The sequence below is a fragment of the Trematomus bernacchii genome, unplaced genomic scaffold, assembly GCF_902827165.1.
Source record: "Trematomus bernacchii unplaced genomic scaffold, fTreBer1.1, whole genome shotgun sequence".
Classification (NCBI taxonomy): domain Eukaryota; kingdom Metazoa; phylum Chordata; class Actinopteri; order Perciformes; family Nototheniidae; genus Trematomus; species Trematomus bernacchii.
In genome coordinates this window covers 3,046,602-3,065,850 of record NW_022987573.1, presented here as the reverse complement: position 1 = coordinate 3,065,850, position 19,249 = coordinate 3,046,602, and the positions used below count along the sequence as shown (strand labels likewise).

At 38.4% G+C, this 19,249-nt stretch overlaps 2 protein-coding genes across 2 annotated transcripts; one reads left to right on the top strand and one right to left on the bottom strand.

Moving 5' to 3' along the window:
- Positions 1–1,621: 1,621 nt before the first annotated feature.
- On the top strand, positions 1,622–4,117 carry mtg2 (mitochondrial ribosome-associated GTPase 2). Its single transcript, XM_034126346.1, is given in 7 exon segments — positions 1,622–1,864; positions 2,417–2,512; positions 2,514–2,565; positions 2,812–2,927; positions 3,049–3,267; positions 3,370–3,508; positions 3,622–4,117. Coding segments are annotated over 7 exon segments (1,260 nt in total). The 3' UTR covers positions 4,017–4,117.
- An 880-nt stretch (positions 4,118–4,997) lies between these two features.
- On the bottom strand, positions 4,998–13,056 carry LOC117479388 (cadherin-4). The gene is made up of 17 exons (XM_034126337.1): positions 12,948–13,056; positions 12,105–12,224; positions 11,863–12,009; positions 11,601–11,745; positions 11,333–11,502; positions 11,049–11,180; positions 10,773–10,955; positions 10,042–10,373; positions 9,805–9,947; positions 9,493–9,717; positions 9,165–9,392; positions 8,929–9,053; positions 8,734–8,796; positions 8,536–8,592; positions 8,185–8,229; positions 7,922–8,005; positions 4,998–7,829 (listed from the first exon to the last, which is right to left on the bottom strand). Exons 1-17 carry the CDS (start codon positions 12,981–12,983, stop codon positions 7,626–7,628), a joined length of 2,439 nt encoding a protein of 812 aa, XP_033982228.1. The 5' UTR covers positions 12,984–13,056; the 3' UTR covers positions 4,998–7,625.
- Between the last annotated feature and the right edge of the window lie 6,193 nt (positions 13,057–19,249).

Sequence of the window (19,249 nt, the reverse complement as noted above, 5' to 3'; positions counted from 1 at the left end):
TGTCAAAGGTCTGGTTTGTCTAATGTTATGTTGCAGGTTTCAACTCACATGTCATATTTAAGAACATTATTTCCATAATCATATGACTTTTTGGACAGATGTGAACTTTATCACAAACATAAAACTTACTACTTCAACATACTTTTTCCAGTGAGCACTTTTATTAATATATTTTGTATTAGATGGAAAAACAAGTAACAGGGTTTTAAAGGTTCATTGCAGTATATTCTGTAGTAACTCAACTTATCTCAGAGGGGTAAAATAACGTAATAGTTGCAGGGTTATTCAAGAATGGGAGAAACCTGGCTGTCAAACAGCTAAATAACTATGTAGCTGCCACTCAACAGGGACAATCACAGGCTTATATACTACAATGAATTTGTATCAGTGTTTTTCATTTGTATGTGAACTGAACATGTATGGCAAGTCTTTTGTAGTTCAATGTAATGTGTATGCACTGATGTGGTTGAATGTGCGGTACGCCGTGTGTGTGTGTGTGTGTGTGTGTGTGTGTGTGTGTGTGTGTGTGTGTGTGTGTGTGTGTGTGTGTGTGTGTGTGTGTGTGTGTGTGTGTGTGTGTGTGTGTGTGTGTGTGTGTGTGTGTGTGTGTGTGTGTGTGTGTGTGTGTGTGTGTGTGTGTGTGTGTGTGTGTGTGTGTGTGTGTGTGTGTGTGTGTGTGTGTGTGTGTGTGTGTGTGTGTGTGTGTGTGTGTGTGTGTGTGTGTGTGTGTGTGTGTGTGTGTGTGTGTGTGTGTGTGTGTGTGTGTGTGTGTGTGTGTGTGTGTGTGTGACAAAGAGGAAAGGAAAACAGTGAGAGCGAAGTTTGGTGTGCATAATCCAAATATGAATGTTATGTTCTTATCTATTGTAAGTCTGCATTGCCTGATCTTTTCTGCTGTCTTTTGTTACTGTTTGTTATATAAAAATAAACTGACATTCACCTTTTGATATTATTATTATTTACACTTTTCCGTCACCGAGAAACCTCTGCTAATATTAACTGAAAGAGACATGAGTTAAAAATGATATAATTATTTGGATAATTATTTCATTTTAGTTATTTAGTTCTTTATTTATTTGTATTTTGCAATAAAACAAAAGAGATTACCTTTAGAAGGATCCCCTCCTAATATTGAAATTCAAGACATTTGTGAAGTATACACTTGTATACAAGTCTGTTTCATGTACACTGGCGAAGGCTAGTTCTGTAGCATTGACAATATAAAATATCCACTTGTTTACTTTCATTTTCTTCCTGCCCACCATAACTCACACTCACTCCAGCACAGAAGGTGGCGTTATAGGGCTGAATCGCATCAGCAAAAGGGAACGGTATTTCACAATCGCGTAAACAAACTGTCCCTTCACGGGTTCCGTAGGTGCCAGTAGCGTACTCGGTATAAGCATGTTGTAGTTATTAGACGTGCCAAAACGATTATAAAATAATGTAAATCCATCGGGAATTAACTGTATAACGTAGCCAGTGGTAAACCGGATACTCTGGCAGAATGAACATTTGTTCTGCTGTGAGTGCTGTGTATTGAGGCAAAACGTGGTGACTTTGTGAAACCGTCGTTAGCCAACCCTTCTTTAGTATTGATATCTGTCTGTTGAATGGTACAATGTTGGCGACGCTGTCAAGACTTAAAAGCCCTAGACTTCTTTCTCCGGAAATATTTTTAGGATACATATTAGGACAAGAGGTGAGAAGTAAAAAGGTTAGCTTGTTAAGTCACAGTTTACCAGTATCCGCAGCGGTGAGGCAGAAAGTCACCGCTGGCTCCAGAGATGTCAGCTCCTCCTGTTCGCTGTGCGCCAAAGCCAGAGGGCAGCCGAAGAAGAGAGAGCTGTCTGAAAAGAAGCTGGTATGTGTTTGAGATAATGCTATACATTTTTCACAACCTAGGGATTTAAATTAACCTACAATAGGGATACAAACTGAGATAAATGAACAGTTATTTCAAAGGGCAAAGGCATGGATGGAGTCTGTCCACTATATGTGAAATGGAAATGTTATTTGTCCCTCAAGTAGCCAAAACAAAACATATTTTTCTGAAGTTGGATCATTTCCTCAACCTGTCTTCTTGTAAAATGTGTGAATGAAGACACAGATGGGAATATTTAAATGTTGAAATCCAAAACAATTACATCATCATGTCTACTACATGTCTCACTAGATGATTATAAAAGAAACCTCTATCATGGACAGGTGTTAATTATATCCAGTCTTAGGTTAATTCTCTATGAAGATAAGGCTAAAACCATTTCCCCTAGGAGTATAATATTTACAGCATTTTTAAACAATCCTTGTTAAAACATTACAAACAGAAAAATATTGTCTGTAATTAATGCTAGTGTGCTGTTGATGAATCACAGTTTGGATTACTCTCTTAAGTATTTTTTTATCTGGCCCACAGACCCGTTGTTTTGTAGACCATCGGCGTGTGAAGCTGATGGCTGGCTCTGGTGGCAGAGGAGTTTCCAGCTTTCACAGTGAGCCGCGGAAAGAGTGGGGGGGGACCAGATGGAGGGAATGGAGGAGATGGGGGAAGCATCATTATGAAGGGTAAGTTTGGTGTGTGGTTCCAGGCACGAGACACTATTATATTTGCCATGTATTCTCTACAATTATCACATTCTGTCTCCAGACAACATATTAATTATTTTACAATTCAGGACTACCCACTCTGCTGGCTGGAACATTGTTCAAATCATTGTTATCATCAACGCTATCTCACTCATAAAGCTTGGTCTATTCTTCATCATGCCCAAACTTGTTTCTGTCATTAATTTATTTTTTATGTACTTCCAGCGGACAAGTTTGTCAAATCATTGGCACAAGTAGTCCCGATTTACAAGGGAGAAGATGGGCAACGAGGTGGCAGCAAGAACTGCTATGGCAAGAACGGGAGCAAGAACTATATTTCTGTGAGTCCATCTATTTGATTATGAATTACATGTCAGTTATGAATGTAATTTAAGAAGACTTGTATCATTTTTCTACGATAAGCCCACTGTCTAACCATTGATGATGTTTCCTATTATTAAGGTACCTGTGGGCACCGTGGTAAAGGAAGAAGGAGAGACACTGGCCGACCTTTCGGAGCACGGCCAGGAGTATCTGGCTGTATTTGGGGGAATTGGTGGGAAGGGGAATCGGTTCTTTCTGTCCAATGAGAATCGTGCACCAATGACGGCAACCCAAGGAATGATGGGCCAGGAGAGGGTCCTTCAGCTGGAGCTCCGCACCATGGCCCATGCTGGACTGGTGAGGAAAAGCTGCTAATGTTTGAATTTTTCATAGGCACATGTTGTTTTTCAACTCTAAAAATGCAATGAACTGACATTTGAAACATCTTTATCCCATCAGGTGGGGTTTCCGAATGCTGGAAAATCATCATTGCTGAGAGCCATCTCCAACGCCAGGCCTGCTGTGGCTGCTTACCCTTTTACAACACTCAACCCACATGTAGGAATTGTCAATTACAGGGATCATGAGCAAGTTGCAGGTAGAGAGTGATTAATATTCGTTTTTTTAAAACACTGTAGAAATGATTTAATAAGATTTTGCTTATTCTTCAGTGTAATATATAAGCTGCACTTTTACCCTTGTCCTGTGTAGTTGCTGACATCCCAGGCATCATTCGAGGAGCCCATCTGAATCGAGGCCTTGGCATTTCTTTTCTGCGCCACATAGAGCGCTGTCGTTTCCTACTCTATGTTTTGGACCTGTCTTCCCCAGAGCCCTGGACCCAGCTCGTGCACTTGCGTTATGAACTGGACCAGTATGACCCGGGTCTGTCCCTGCGTCCTCAGGTCATCATAGCCAACAAAATGGACCTTCCTGAGGCCCGGGAGAAGCTAGAGACTCTAAAGAGCCACGTCTCCCAGCGGGTCATCCCTGTGTCGGCGCTCACAGGACAAAACACAGAAGAGCTCATCCTCCACCTCAGAGAGCTGTATGACGGATATCTCCAAGGAGAAGGTAGTGGGGAAGAGAAACCCAAAAGATGGTAGTAAAAATGAGTTTGTCTGATATTTTCACGATATATATTTATACTTGAAGACATGGAATGATTTTAAATTGCTTAATAAACACATAAACGAAACATAATTCAATGTCTGTGTTAGTTTGTCAATTACTTGCTGCTCTTTGATAAGTATACATAATTGATTTATATTTTCTGGAAAGATATAGCAGCTATATGCTACACAATAAAGTATTACAACTAGAGAAGCCAGTAGACTGTTAAATATTAGTATTAACAAATGCCTGTCTAGGGTCAGCCTGCTAAAACAAATAAGTTATACAAATTCAGTCTATGATAGGATGAGTGTGCATAGAAATGATTATGAGAAACAAACAGGAAAACTGAGTTCAGTTGACTTAAACACCATGTAATTTTCATAATCTGGTCCTTTTCTCAGTCAATACAAAACCACAAGCATAGAGTACTCGACAAAGAAGATACAGATACATGTTTTTCCGTTTTACTTGATGCTCTAACTTTTTGTTGTCCTGTGTTGAAGTTTGTCAATGACAACGTAATTCCTAAATATACCAGCAGAGGGCATGCATCTTACATCCTTTTAAACAACTTTCTATGATTTTTTTTTATTGAACCTTTTAGCAAACAATACTCTAGAGTCTACATGATGACATTGGTGGGCTGCCGCTGCTCTTAAATTGATTATCAGCCCACACAATCAAAAGGGTGCAGACGTGTATTTAATTTGCCAGCAGTCCTTTAGTAATGTGTGTATAAAGATAAAAATGCTTTCGGCAATGTATTATGTCGTTGCCAGTAAAACCAGAATTTGTTTAAAAAAGAACCACATAGGATAAAGATACTTTGTATTTTGATGTTGTACTATGCAGTAATATAGAGAAATTAAATTAAAACTAATTGTTTCCCGAAAAAGGAATTATTTCAATGCCTTGCAAAAGTATTCAGCGCCCCCCTTGGTGTTTTTTATATTTTTTTGCATTAGAACTTGTAATTTGAAACAATTTAATATGGATTTTATTTCAATAACACAATATAGACCACAAAGATGAAAAAAATGAAGCCCAGTAAAACATTTTGAAAACATTTAAAACTTAAAAGTAGTAATCATTATTCACCGACTTTGAAGCCCCACCAATGACCTTCAGAATTAAATAATTGTTAACTAAAGTCCACCTGTGTGCAATCTAAGTGTCACATTAGCTCTTACAGCTACATTATCTGTATATATGTTATCTGTATTTAGGCCCCACCAAACATGCAAACTGCATTGAGAAAAATAAGGTCTCCAAATAGATGGAAGGCCAAAGCTGTGGGGAAGTATTGGCCAGGCAGAGATCAGAGTATCTGTCCATAGGACAACTTAATGCTCTACGAGTGGCAGAGAAATGTATATTGATGAGAAGAAAATAAGAAAACTCATTTGGATTTTGGATGTTTACTTGGAAAAGTACTCTGGTCATATGAAAAATGTTTGGCCATCAGGGAAAACACTTTGTCTAGCACAAACCCAATATCACTTATTACCCTTAGAACACCCTCCCCACAGTGAAGCATGGTGCTGAAAGCATCATGTTGTGGGGATGTTGTTCATTGGCAGCAACTGGGAAACTGGTCAGAATTAAAGGAATTATGACTTTAAGAGTCTTTAAGAGATTTGAGGCTGGGACGGAGGTTCACAATGACCGAAAGCATACTGCTAAAACAACAATGGAGTTAAGATTAAACATTTTGTGTCTTGGGAGTCTAGTCAAACTTCAATCCAATTGAGTATCTGTGGTATGACTTAAGGAGGATGGAGGGGAAGGTTAATGAATAGCAACGTTGGAGAATAAAAACACATAAGAGGTAAAAGCTTCATTATATACCAGCTACGGTTGAGGTCTCTTGCTTTTTTAAAAGCAGGATGTCCTGATGTTGTCTTAAAGGATGTTGTGTCATATCTTTTCTTTTGGTTGAACTTACATGACTGCTTTGTTTGCACATTAAACAGCATGACAACCATGATGCCCTCTTAACTTGAAAGAGCTGTTCTGGCCACATCTCTGGGTGTGGCTTTAGATTATGAAATCTGATCCCACTCTCTCTTTTGCTAGGCATGTGTGAAAAACAATGATGAGGAGAGTGAGAAATAGGCAGTAATCCTATGAGACTCCCTTCAACAGCATCACAGTCTGGAAACGGTGTGGACTGTCATCATCAGGCACATATAGGTGCACTCATTTCATGTGTATAATGCATTTTATTCATTACCTATTCTCATCTAATAATAATTGTGGTTGTTATCAAACATTTCCAAGGACCACTAAGATGTGTATGGTTAATTTTGCACAGGTTTAGCAACTCTCGAGAAAAAGTTTCTGTATCTTAAGTGCAATAAATAGCTTATCAACTTGGGGTTGTGCTAGCTGAGCTTGTTTTGGAAACAGCTGCACCCTACTGAGCATTTCTTTCTTGACATGTTCACATGAAACCGCACACCATCACAGTTATCAAAAATAAAACCGGTATGACGACCTTGCAATGCTTGACTGATAGTTCCTTGGAATCAGGGTGCATGAGTTAGCATCATAGGTCATTGTACTTATTTGGGAGTGCTTTATGTATACACAATGACACACCTGCATATCTTTGACAATTAAAAGATGCGGTTTGGATTGTTGTGTTACGAGTTAGTATCTCTGCCTACCATGACCCTGCCACACACCAAGACATTACCCTACATTTCAATGACTTTCAATCTCAGAGCAACATTTTATCTGAGACACGCTGTAAAGTTCCTGAAAACAAGTTGCACAACATTGGTAGACGGAAGGTCATGTAGGGTGAACGTTGGTCTCTATAGCAGTAACATTTTTTATTTTCTATTTCAACACACTAATCACATTAAACATCTGATCAGGTAAGGTTTAGCATATTATACAAAAATAAATTGAAGGAACTACAAGTTTAAAGGCAAAACAAACAAAACATTTCTGAAAATAAATATGATAGGCAGCCACTGCATGCACTGCATGTTGTATCCACTCTAAATGCTCATATATTCAACCATTGCTTAAAGAGCTTTCCTAACCTCCTGAGATATACTCCCCTGTATTATAATAGTACATTAAAATCCCACTGTCATCCTTATGACACTATCCCAACCTAATGTCTGACTTTGAAAAGAGCATGATGAGGTCAGAAGCTAAAGGTTTTTCCCATTTATTCGAAGAGTTAAAAATGTTTTTTCTATTTGTATAATAGACCTTATTTCATGCTTTCCAATCCTTTCAGAAACACTGTAAATTCCCTATCTGCCATAAACATTCCTTGTATGAAAGAACAAAAGGGTAATCATTTTTAAATCCCAAAATAATATTAGTTAAGAAAGCTCCTGTTGGAAACAATGAAGTTATACAAATCTTATTTCACAAAATCAGCCAATTATGTCCAATCCCACAATAATTGTAACAGTTTTCCTTTTTGCCCCTCCAAACATATGGTTACAATTATCATTTAGGATTACTAACTTGATAAAATTAAAATCAGGTACTGTATGATGGAGTGTTCATTTTAGACTTTCCACTTGAAACTTTGTTGCTTCTCAAAACGTTGAGGCTCAGGTTTTGTACTGTAGTCATGGTCTCTTACTCGACATGCAGATTGAGGCCAGAGTATCAAACCTGAAATCCAGGTCCAGGTCAAGTTCTGGGTCAAAGGGAATATCAGGGATGGAGATGGCATCAAGATCAAAGTTGTGTTTTTCGTCTCCCTCCTCAGTGTAATTATGAGGATCATAATCACCCAGCTCCTCTTCTGGTGCGCTGAGGGCATACAGCTTCTACAGAATACAGAAGACAAAGGGGAGAAAACATTATTGAAAAGAAACAGAATGACAAGAACTTTAAACAATTGATTCAACTCATTTCTTACATCTCGTAGTACTTTGAGTATCATTGTATGCTGCATCACACTAATCTCTTGATGTGCAGAAGATCCGCCGTGGAAATCCCAAGCCTTGGAAATCAGAAGTAAATCATGTGATTTCAGTTCTGAATAACATCAGATATAAATAATGGAACATTTCACGGAACATGTCTCGATTCAGTTACATTCTTAATAATTCTACAACTACTACTACTTTATAATAATAATAATAATAATAACAATAATAACAATAACAATAATAATAGTACCTTGCGCCAAGAACACCAACGTTGATATCTTTGCTCCATTTCCAACTGGAAATAAAAAACCATGTAAATTTATGATAATTGTTATTATCAATCCATTGTCCATTTTTCATTACACAACAAAGGGCTGGTTATTTGTTCTGGTTGTCAACACAAATGAAATGACTAAAACCAAGAGTTTGTGAGTTAGTGACTTTAAGCCCCAAGCTCATTTGATGCATTTTTTATTGTAACAATGGCGTTCTATGGTACATCAATTCATTTCTGGTTTTGGTCTTTTCGTTGGATTTATTGACTCTGGGATACATCCTTTAATAATAATAATAATAATAATAATAATAAATATGTCTGTACCCTGTAGAAATGGTCCCATTTCTCTTGGTTTGTATGCTGATCTCCCGCGTCTTCTGACTGCAAAAAAAAACAAATTCAAGTCAGGTTGACCTTATGTTAACAAATGAAAAATAATTAGTGTTAATTTGTCATGAATATAACAACAAAAGTTGTTCATAAGCCTGTTATTAAATGTATGTATACTTTTTCTTCACTTACTGGCTTTCTCTTTGAAGGCCTTCTTGGTAATTTGATGTCTTTGGGGCCGTGAGCCAATTTCACCTGTTGAAAGTTAAAAAACGTTTTTTCTTTGCAACAAGTTGCAGTTATTTTTCCATAATTAAAGTTTGTACATCACTGAAGTATGAGGGGAGGTAATAAAGTTCAGGTATATTATGCAAAAAATGTATTTACGTTGCAATCAGTTCCGGGTTTCTCAATGTTACTCATTATCAGATGTCCTGAACCTGAATCAATATCATCTGGCATTGGTTTGTGCTCATTCTTACACTGCAGCAGAAAAACCAAGAGTAGCACAGCTGGGAGACAAAGACCACACACATACAGATCAATGCATATACGTTTATGTCTTAAATGACTTTACTGGGAAATCTTTACATATCTTTGACAATTTCAGACACGTTTCCTACCTGAAAGCAGTAGCATGCTAAGAAATATGATCCCAAGCGCTCCTCCTCCTACTCCGGAGCCCTTAGCTTTGCGGATGCGGCAATTTGGCTTCGTTATGTCAACACAGTTACACACAATAACTGACAGGTTGTAAACTGCTTCCTCGCCCTGGAGGCCAAATACCTTCAGCACCAAATCATACTCTCCAGGATGAACTGTGCTCTCCTTCACCAGTTTGGTTGTATACCCTGTACATAAAACATTCATTTTTATATTGTCAATTCATTTAGCCTTTCGTTTAAAAAATGATATAGAGGTTTATTTTCAAAATTGTCGTTATTTTCTAACCTTGTGTAGGGTCAATCTTCCACTTGCCCTTCTCTTTTTCCTGGAGCTTGAAGGAGAAAGGTCCACCAAAGGGGTCTTGATCAAGGTCGAAGGCAGTGATGTTGGCCTGAGAGAGTCCATCAGATTGGCAAATGTCCAATGTTGTCTCAGTCAACTGTGGCACATTGTCGTTTTCATCGGTAATATGGATGTTGAGGGTTGCAGTGCCTGTCATTGGAGGAAGACCTGGTGACCAAAACACATGTGCATTTTCATTAGTGAAGACATTTTAAATAAGAACAAACACAATATAATTATTCCTGAAAGTCATACCATTGTCAGCAGCATATGTTGTGACCTTATACGTATTGTCTTTCACAAAGTGGGACTCTCTGTCGATTATCTTGGTTGTGGTTATATTTCCAGTCTTGGGGTCCACTCTTACCCAATCAGCTGGGTCGTCTCCTTTTGTGTATCTGAAACACACAATCAGGCCTTTGCGAGTTATTTATTGACCAAATAATTGTAGTCACGTGAGACGGTCCGACAACTAGTAAATTCATAACTTACACAATTGTGCTGGCTCTGGAAGCGTCAGGATCCGTAGCTGCAAATGTCGCCAGATAGAGCCCCGCCTTGGTATTTTCCGCCACCGTAACGTGTTTGTTAGTCATGTCAAAGATTGGAGGATCATTGACATCCTCCACAATCACTGTCACTTTGGTAGTGGACAGAGTTAGTGTTTCTTCCCCAATAAGACCACCAATAGCTGAACTGCCAATAGTGTTGACTTTCCAAAGACCAGTGGTGCTTCTTCTTTCCACCTTGCATGAGTAATATGGCACTTCATTCTGTACACTGATATTCAGGTGTTTTTCATGACTTTCTTCATAGTCCAGAGGCTGTTAAAAAGAAAAAAAGGAAAGGAATTTTTTTAATTCAGGCCATGTCACCTGACAGCCATAAAGTTTGTCACTGATAGTTGTCAATTTCTTCAAAAACAAGAATCCCAACAAATAGTAAGAATTTCTAGAGGTTTCACTCTCTTCAGCTCTCTTTGTTAGCACTGCTGCAGTTCATCTCATCAACTAAGGGCAATTAAAGGCACAGCAGCATACTCAGAATGTAATGTTACTGCTTCGTGTGATCAAAAGTGATTTATCAACGATAGAGCCTAATGTATTGGATGTTGAATACCTTACCCCATGGAAAAACTACTGGATACTGGTTACTTTATCTGTGCTAATAAAAATGTGTCGTCTGTGTTTCATAAAAAATCAGGATGATCACACAAAAAATACCTTTTCTACATAAAGTAGTCCTTCATTTGTCTCAGGATCAGTAGTGATTTTGAAGTTCCTGTTTTCGTCTCCTTTGATTTGATATTTGGCCCTCCAGGCCGATGTACCTTTGGTGTCTCGGTCTGTAACTTGCAGACGTTTAACAAGAACATTTTCCTCCCCTTCTTTCACTCTCCCTGTACCCTGGGAGAGAAAAATAAAACTTTAATTGTGAAAATTGACTGTTGTATTATAACCATATTCTTATCAAGGTGAATTAAAGAAGTAATGGCTCACTGATTGTCCTGTTATCACAGGTAGATGGTTATTTCCATCTTCTATGTTGATAATGATGGTGGCGAAGCTGGAGAGCTGAACTTCTTCTCCACGGTCTTTGGCCTCCACTTTAATGATGTAGGCATCGGCTTTCTGATCAGTTCAAAACACCCAACAATTATTATTAAATATATTATAATTTAGCGGTAACCTTCACATTTAAGAAGATAAAAGTTCCAAGATTAACCTTTTTTTTTAATATTTGTGATTAGTTAATTATCAAATTATGCAATGAGTTTCCTCACCTCATGGTCCAGACATCCTTTAAATGAAACCGTTGCAGTTGATTCGAATTGCTTTAGGTAGAACTCCAAGTCAAACGGGTCAGGAATTACTGAGATTATTTTTAAATCAAATAATCTGTTGTTCTCAGTGCTGTCGTCGTCGTTTGCTTTGATGGTAATGAATTCAGTGCCTGGCAGTATCAAAAGAAAGCATTAGTTTGTTTTAGTTTGTATAATATTTGTTCATAATATGTGAAGATTGCAGATTGAGAAGCAACAAGCAAGTTACCTTGTGGTGTTGACTCTTCTATGGAAACCTCATACCTATCAGGCTCAAACATTGGAGGGTTGTCATTTGCGTCGATTATTAATATCTCAACTCCAAGCTGTGTGTCTATTTCCCTTTTTTCTCCATCATAGGCCTGAAAGGTTAGCTGTAATGCAATAGCACAAATTGTGACATAATGAAATGCTTTCAAGGGCACACAAACACATACACTCACATCCAGGAGATAATTTAAACAATGCAAATTTAGTAAATTCCTTCCAACCTTTAAAACTCTGAACTTCTCGTAGTCGACGGGGCCATGGACAGTAAGCATTCCTGTGTCTTCGTTGATTTGTAAGATGTTTTTGGGATCTTTTTCCACACCCTGACCATGTATCTTGAAAAAGCTGAATTTCTTTTCAACCTGGAGCTGCAGGGAGTAAAACAGCACAGTAGTGAACGGTGGGATCTTGTCATACATATACCATTCATTTCCACTTATTATGACTCTCGGTAAATACACACCGGGCCCAGCTCGTATGGGAAACCTCCTTCATAGTCTTCTCGAATAGTAAAGGAATCAATAATCCAGTCTCTTTTTTGTCGCTTCAGAATTTTTAAAGATGAACTATGGACTAGCAAACACTGGAGAAAAACATTACATTACATAAGATTAAGTACATTTGGGATTATTTTGTATATTCATGATTGTGTATTACTAGCACATACAGCTCTTAACACATTGTTAAATAAGTCACTTAATTTATACACACAATATTCTATCAATAATCTATAATATTAGCAGAATTAACCAGTGCCTTCAGCATTGACTTTTAAAATATTTATAAATATTTTATTTGTCATTTACAAACTGACTTAATTTTAAATAATCTGTTTTTTGATAACCAGCCACATTATATCTGTATCATTTTGATCATATTATCATATAAATACAAAATGTAATGCTTGGTTACTGTATATATATTTACAAACAGTGAATGTTTATAAAGGCAGTCCATCATGCTGGAATCATAGGCTTAAGTAAGTATCAAGTAATAATTGTTTGAAATATTCTCAACCAATCTGTCCAGAAATAATGCAAAAAATACATTCTTACCAGTATCAAGAACAGCCTAGGGCGTGTTATCTCTTATAAGTGTTTGTATAGTTTTGAGTGCAGTTCTTAATTTAGCAGGAGAAATTAGGTGTTTTGCACTTTGGGTGTGTGGTTTTGTGAATTGTGTTTAGTGTTCTGAGAAACTGAGCAATTTAAAAAAAAGAATTGTGTTAGCAATTGAGAAAAACTGTAATTGTTTGAAATATTCTCAACCAATCTGTCCAGAAATAATGCAAAAGATACATTCTTACCAGTATCAAGAAGAGTCTAGGACGTGTTATCTCCATCGCGTATCGAGATCGTGTGTTGTCATAGTCATTAATCCCTTGGTTTTTAGACTAACGCTGGGATGCACCTGGATTAAAGTTTAAATGCAACTCATGGCACCAGCCTACCTGAGAGGGGGCGGGGCCTGTGTAATAATAGATGATCACACATGATCACACCTTGTACGTCCAGCCTGGAATCTAAGACATTTAAAAGCAGCTGGGTGTGTACACAATGTGTGTGTGTGTGTGTGTGTGTGTGTGTGTGTGTGTGTGTGTGTGTGTGTGTGTGTGTGTGTATGTGTGTGTGTGTGTGTGTGTGTGTGTGTGTGTCTAAAATGCATTATTATATATTTGGTCTGTAACACTTTTGTTAGAGATATGTGAGAATAGTTATTATGTTACTATACCTTTATACTGTTGATGTACCAATGTAATCATTTTCATCCTTTTTATTTAAATAGCTTATTTCCTATAGCAACCTTACAAAGTGCTTTACAGTGGTGCAAACACACAAATAAAATAAATGTTTAAACTATGTAACAGAAAGCACATCTAAATAATTACATTTAAAAAATAACTAGGATTTCATAATACTCTAAAGGCAGTTAGCTTGATAACCACTATGGAGACCCAAACTGTTGACATGAAGACAAAATATATTGTAAATGCAGTACATGGTGTGGCAATGTGATTAATGTTATATATTTTTCCTGTTTAAACATTTTCAAAAATATGCAACCTTTATCACTTGGTCTTTGCCAGGCAGGACGAGACGGACACAGTTACACCATTGACTCTTGCTTAGATTTCAGTGCTCCTTGTTAACTATGTCATTTTGAATATAAATGAGAAGGTTTTATAAGATATTATAATGACCTGAGTAATAAAATGATTTTGAACAATTTCACAATTGCATGATTATATAAATGTAATTTGATTGTAGATAATTTCATAATGCGTGGCTTTATTTTATTTGTATACGTCTTGTTATTTCATTATAGTGTACAATAATCGATGCCATTTCATTTACATTTTAGTATCACAGTACACTCACAACACTCCCCACTCCCACAGGCAAAACCAAACCAAAAAATGTGTGTGTGTGTGTGTGTGTGTGTGTGTGTGTGTGTGTGTGTGTGTGTGTGTGTGTGTGTGTGTGTGTGTGTGTGTGTGTGTGTGTGTGTGTGTGTGTGTGTGTACTTTTATTACAACTCACTTCTAGTTTAGACTTGTCCTTTGAAATCGGTTCCTGGAATAAGATATTTTAAAAAGTATTTTAGATGTTACTTTTACTGCAGTTGTTTTACGGTGTGTAGTAGAAGAGGCTGAGAAGCAAAGCTAGCTTTAAGTGTTATAAATAAAAACATGCATTACGACATGTGGTTAAATAAGATTTGACACATCACTTTTCTTTATAAAAAAAACAAACAATGTATTATAATTTTTGGGTTGATGGGGATAAGATATCAAATTAAAGGTCAGATTTTCAAATAAAGTTTTGTTTCTTTCGACAGTTGGCTTTGAGTCACATTGCATTATTACTCATTTCCATGTGTCCAATAGTGATCGTCAGTCCTAACAATGGGCTTTGTTTTCTGGTGCTTCCATATATTTTCAGTACATCAACATAATAATTCATTGTGTATCTTCGTCCTTCAAAAAGCACAACATCTGTGTGTGTGTGCTCATTGTAATAACATTAGAAATATGCTGACTGACCACACATTTAATGGCATACTATACAACATAACTACACTGGCTTTCATTCTGTTTTTACAAAAGCACCTGGTATTTCTTTGATGTGCTGGCTATACAGAGGAATGTTATAACCTGATTTACAACTACCTTTTCACCTGAGGACAATTTGAACTGACAGTCTAGTAGATACTTTAAGATGGGAAAAAAATCTTTAGGGAGAGTATCTGGCTCACATTGCACCTGGGAGTGTCAATGGGAATCAAAACTGAGTATTTTTTATAACTAACCGCCGAAAACAAAACAAAAGAGATGATAGCATGACACGTCAGTAACTTGGCTGGAACTCTGTACGCCTTTATTTTGCAGATCCAAATCTTTTCACTGGAATCTGTGATGATATCACTTCTCAAGAAAAAATAAATACTTTAGAAGTGTGTGTGTGTGTGTGTGTGTGTGTGTGTGTGTGTGTGTGTGTGTGTGTGTGTGTGTGTGTGTGTGTGTGTGTGTGTGCGTGTGCGTGGGTGCGTGCATCCATGCATGCGTGCGTATGTGTGTGTGTGTGTGTGTGGGGGGGGGGTGTGGGGGTAAAAGACAAAAGCTGTAGGGAGACCAGGGACAGTTGTAACACTTTTTGGTTTTTCCCAATAAGTAAAACAACTTTTACACTAGGATAGCCATTTTGCTATAATATACATTCTCAATGTGTCAACTACTGAAACAATGTATTTAAGTGTTGTTAAGAAATAAGCACAGGTTGGAAAATGTATTTAAATACAGTCACTCAACTGTTACAACCATCCCAGTGTACAGGGACGGTTGTAACACATGCAAGGGACGGCTGTAACATGTTAATAACGGTTACCCTTTTTCACACTACATGACAAAAGGGAAAGCTGTCAAATTTTAAGGCAACAAGATTTTAATGGGGTTTCACACATCCTCCAACAAACAATGATCAGAACTTAAAACAGAACACCAGATGGAACTAGAGAATGCAATTCCTGAAGAAATTGCTAGTGGGAATGCTTTATGCTGAAAAGATGAAGCTGAACTGCTATGCTGAAATGTAATGTGTAATGCTGCGTTCACACCGGACGCGATGCGATGTTTGGGGGTGGCACGATTACATGTAAAGTCAATGCAGAGACGCGGACAGACGCGAATTCGCTACGACGGTGAGCATGAAGCGGTGGACGCGAATTCCGCGGCGCGATTGAGGCGATTGAAGGGGGCTGCGACATACGCTCGAGTTCAATTTTTTCAACTCGATCGTCATATTTTCGCGTGACGCGATCTCGCGGTAGCCAATCAGCGGTGAGGATCTCAGCCTGCCGTCACTGACGTTCAACCCGAAAACATCAGCCGTTAGCTGTTAGCAGTTAGCACACAGAGCTCACAGCTCCTCATATCTGTTCAGAAACTATACAGAAGTTAAAGAAGAACAAACCACAGACTGTCTGTGTCATGGTGAATACATTCGCTGGTTTATTTATGTCTGTAGGCCGTTGTTGTGAGTGTGGACGGTCGGAGCATATACAACGTTAGCTTAGCCTGATCGATCCGATCTCCATTCAGAAAACACGCATTTTAAAAGGTTTTTCGCCTGCCGTCTTGTATGCAGACTTGTCAAAGCATTAATTCATGGTTTTTACTAACCGGTATCAGTATGTTATTACTTCGGCATCATTTTGAAACGTGTATTACAATTAAATCACGGTAAAATATGTTCATTTTGTTGTAGTTGTAGCCCCCTAGCCAGCGCGTCTTGTTTGAATGATGCGAGTAAACACAGCTGACAGCCGCGGTGAAACTCGAACGTTTAGAGCGAGGCGATAGGAGCAGAGATGGGGTCGTTACTCATAAAAAGTAATATATTACTTTACTTCGTTACTCTCTACATAAACGCGTTACTTTACTCGTTACATTACTCGTTACTTTACTCGCAAGGCCGCCCCTCCCTACAGGCAGATCACGCAGACTGCGAAGGGTGCTTCATTTTGCGGAGGGAGCGGGAGGGGGCGGCCCTGTTTACATCCTCACTCTAGGGTTCGGGGGTCCTTAGCTATTAGCTTCACGTTAGCATGTTGTCTTTGCAGGTGCTTGTTGAGGTTTGACGTTGTGTTTGCAGCAGTGGATAAAAGCTTCTGTCCTGGACAGAGTTTGCACCTCACCGTCACATTCCTGTCCTTTCTTTGGACAAACTCAAAATAATGGGCATACCTCCACCCCTCGAAAGTTTCGCTCTTGACTGAGCCATATTTATACACTCTATGTGGACGCGCAAGTCGCGCAAATGTTACGTAAATATAAACCTGCGGCGGAAATCCCTCTTGTCTGTCAAAGGGAGAATCCACGGCTCTGGGAGAATCTAGTCATTCTTTATGTTAGTAGGCTAACTGTAGTGTGATTACTGATTTTATAAAAGTAATGAAGTAACGCGTGTCGGGCAATGTTAGTAACGCGTTACACCCAACTCTGGATAGGAGCGATTAGAGCGAAGCGAATATTCGCATCGCTTCCGGTGTGAACGCAGCATAAGAAGAAAGTGAAGAATTTAGATTGAAATTATACATGAACACTGGGGGCTTGAATGTGGGATAAGAGAATTAAAGAAAGTAAAAAGGCTTGGAAAAGCAGCAGAATATTTGAACAGCAAACTTTTGAACTAACTTGATGGCGAATGATCTGTCGCCATGGCAACGGTATTTGATGACACCCCATAATACGCTTAGATGTGTTGATGGCTGCATCGTTACCAAACCTGTGAAGTTTTGGGCCGTTTGGAGCATTTTCACTGAAGTTATGAGATAACCGTGTTTCATAGCGATCATTATGTTGCCAAGGCAACGGCATTTGAAGAAATCTCAAAACTGTCACGTAGATGTCTTCACGGCTGGACTGTTAGCACACATGTGAAGTTTGCGCACTTTTTAACAATTTTCATAGGAGTTATAGCAATATCGTGTTTTATTGCGAGGGATGCGTTGCCATGGCAACAGCTTTTGAGGAAAACTCACTATTGGCCCATAGACATGTTGAGGGCTGGACCATTAACCATTATCTGAAGTCTGGTGCTGTTTTGACCCTTTTCATAGGCGTTACGACAACATCGTGTTTTTTGGCAAGGGATGCGTTTCCATGGAAATGTAGAGCTGTTGAGGCATGGACCGGTGATATACAAGTAAAGTTTGGGGGACGATCGGACCGTGTCCATTGGAGTTACAGCGACATCGTGTTTTATGGCGAGGGATGCGTTGCCATAGTAACACCACATTACGTAACATCAGATTTGATGTAGAGCTGTTCAGGGCCACAGTGTTAACCATCATGTGATGTTTGGTGGCGTTCTGAGCATGTCAGTTGGAGTTATGACATCATCATGTCATAACTCCCACAAAAGTTGGAATGAGGTTTCTGAGGGAAGGTATGAAGGAACAGTTAGCAGTTGAAGTCGCATGAAGATTTTTCAAGTCTGCTAAAAGCACTTTAATACAGGGGTATCTCCTCTTGCACTTGATGTAGCTCTTTGATCTTCTCCTGCACTTTATATGTCGTAGCTGCTACATTGTACTGCCATGTGTGTAATGCTTGTATATGCTGCTCATGCTCTTTCTGCATATCATGTATTTATTTGTGCTATGTATATAAATGTCAGGTTCTTAAATGTTGTATGTGAGGGACTACGGATGGAAATTAGCTCAAAGCTCAAATCCGGCATGTTTACGTTTTAAAGCATTATTTGTTTTAAATGTTCATCAATATGCATTGTCCCTCTTCAAATAAACGATTAAATGAAATGAAAATGAAATAAATGAAGTCTGAAGAGTTTCTCCATTGACTTCCATCTTAAAAATGTGTTTAATTATGGGATATATCTCTGGAATTATGAAAGTTATGAATGAGAAAAGTAATAGCCATTGATTCCCGATCGAGTTGAATGTTTTAATGTTTGAACGGAGTTTCTGCGATGTGGAAGAGGCGCAAAATAATCCGGCGGAATAAGAATAAAGAATTTGTGCGTAGAAGAACAAGTAGCTGGAATGCTGTATCAGCATTCCCACTAATTGAATCTGATTCACAGTTGTGGCAGGTGTAAAAGTAACTTCCATCTGTGCAGTCCTTGTGTGCCAAGGCTTTACAGGAGCAACACTGCAGCCAGATCTCCTTGGACCTGGAGCAGCTCTCCAGGCACACAATGCAGTATTGAGCTTCATCTTCATCAGATGAGTCCTGAATCTTCTGCTTCTTGTTGGGTTTTTTTTTTTGTTGCAGAAATTAATTTTTCTCTTCACTTTAGACTTGTTTGCGTTAGACTATTTTTTCTCAGCCTCGAGTTGATTTTTTATAGGAGTGTCTGTGAGGACAGCGGTTTCTCTTCTTTTTCTCCCCTTTGTTGTCCGTGTTACAACCGTCCCAGGACCACCAGTCATGTTTTCACCCCCTGTGAACCTGCCTGATTGCTAGCTTGACCCATATTTAGCTAGTTATATTTTTAGCTTACAAAACAGTGATTCTAATAATACTAGTTTGGATTCCTAGACATTTGACCTCAAGACAGTATCCAAAAAATACATCATATAATCTTT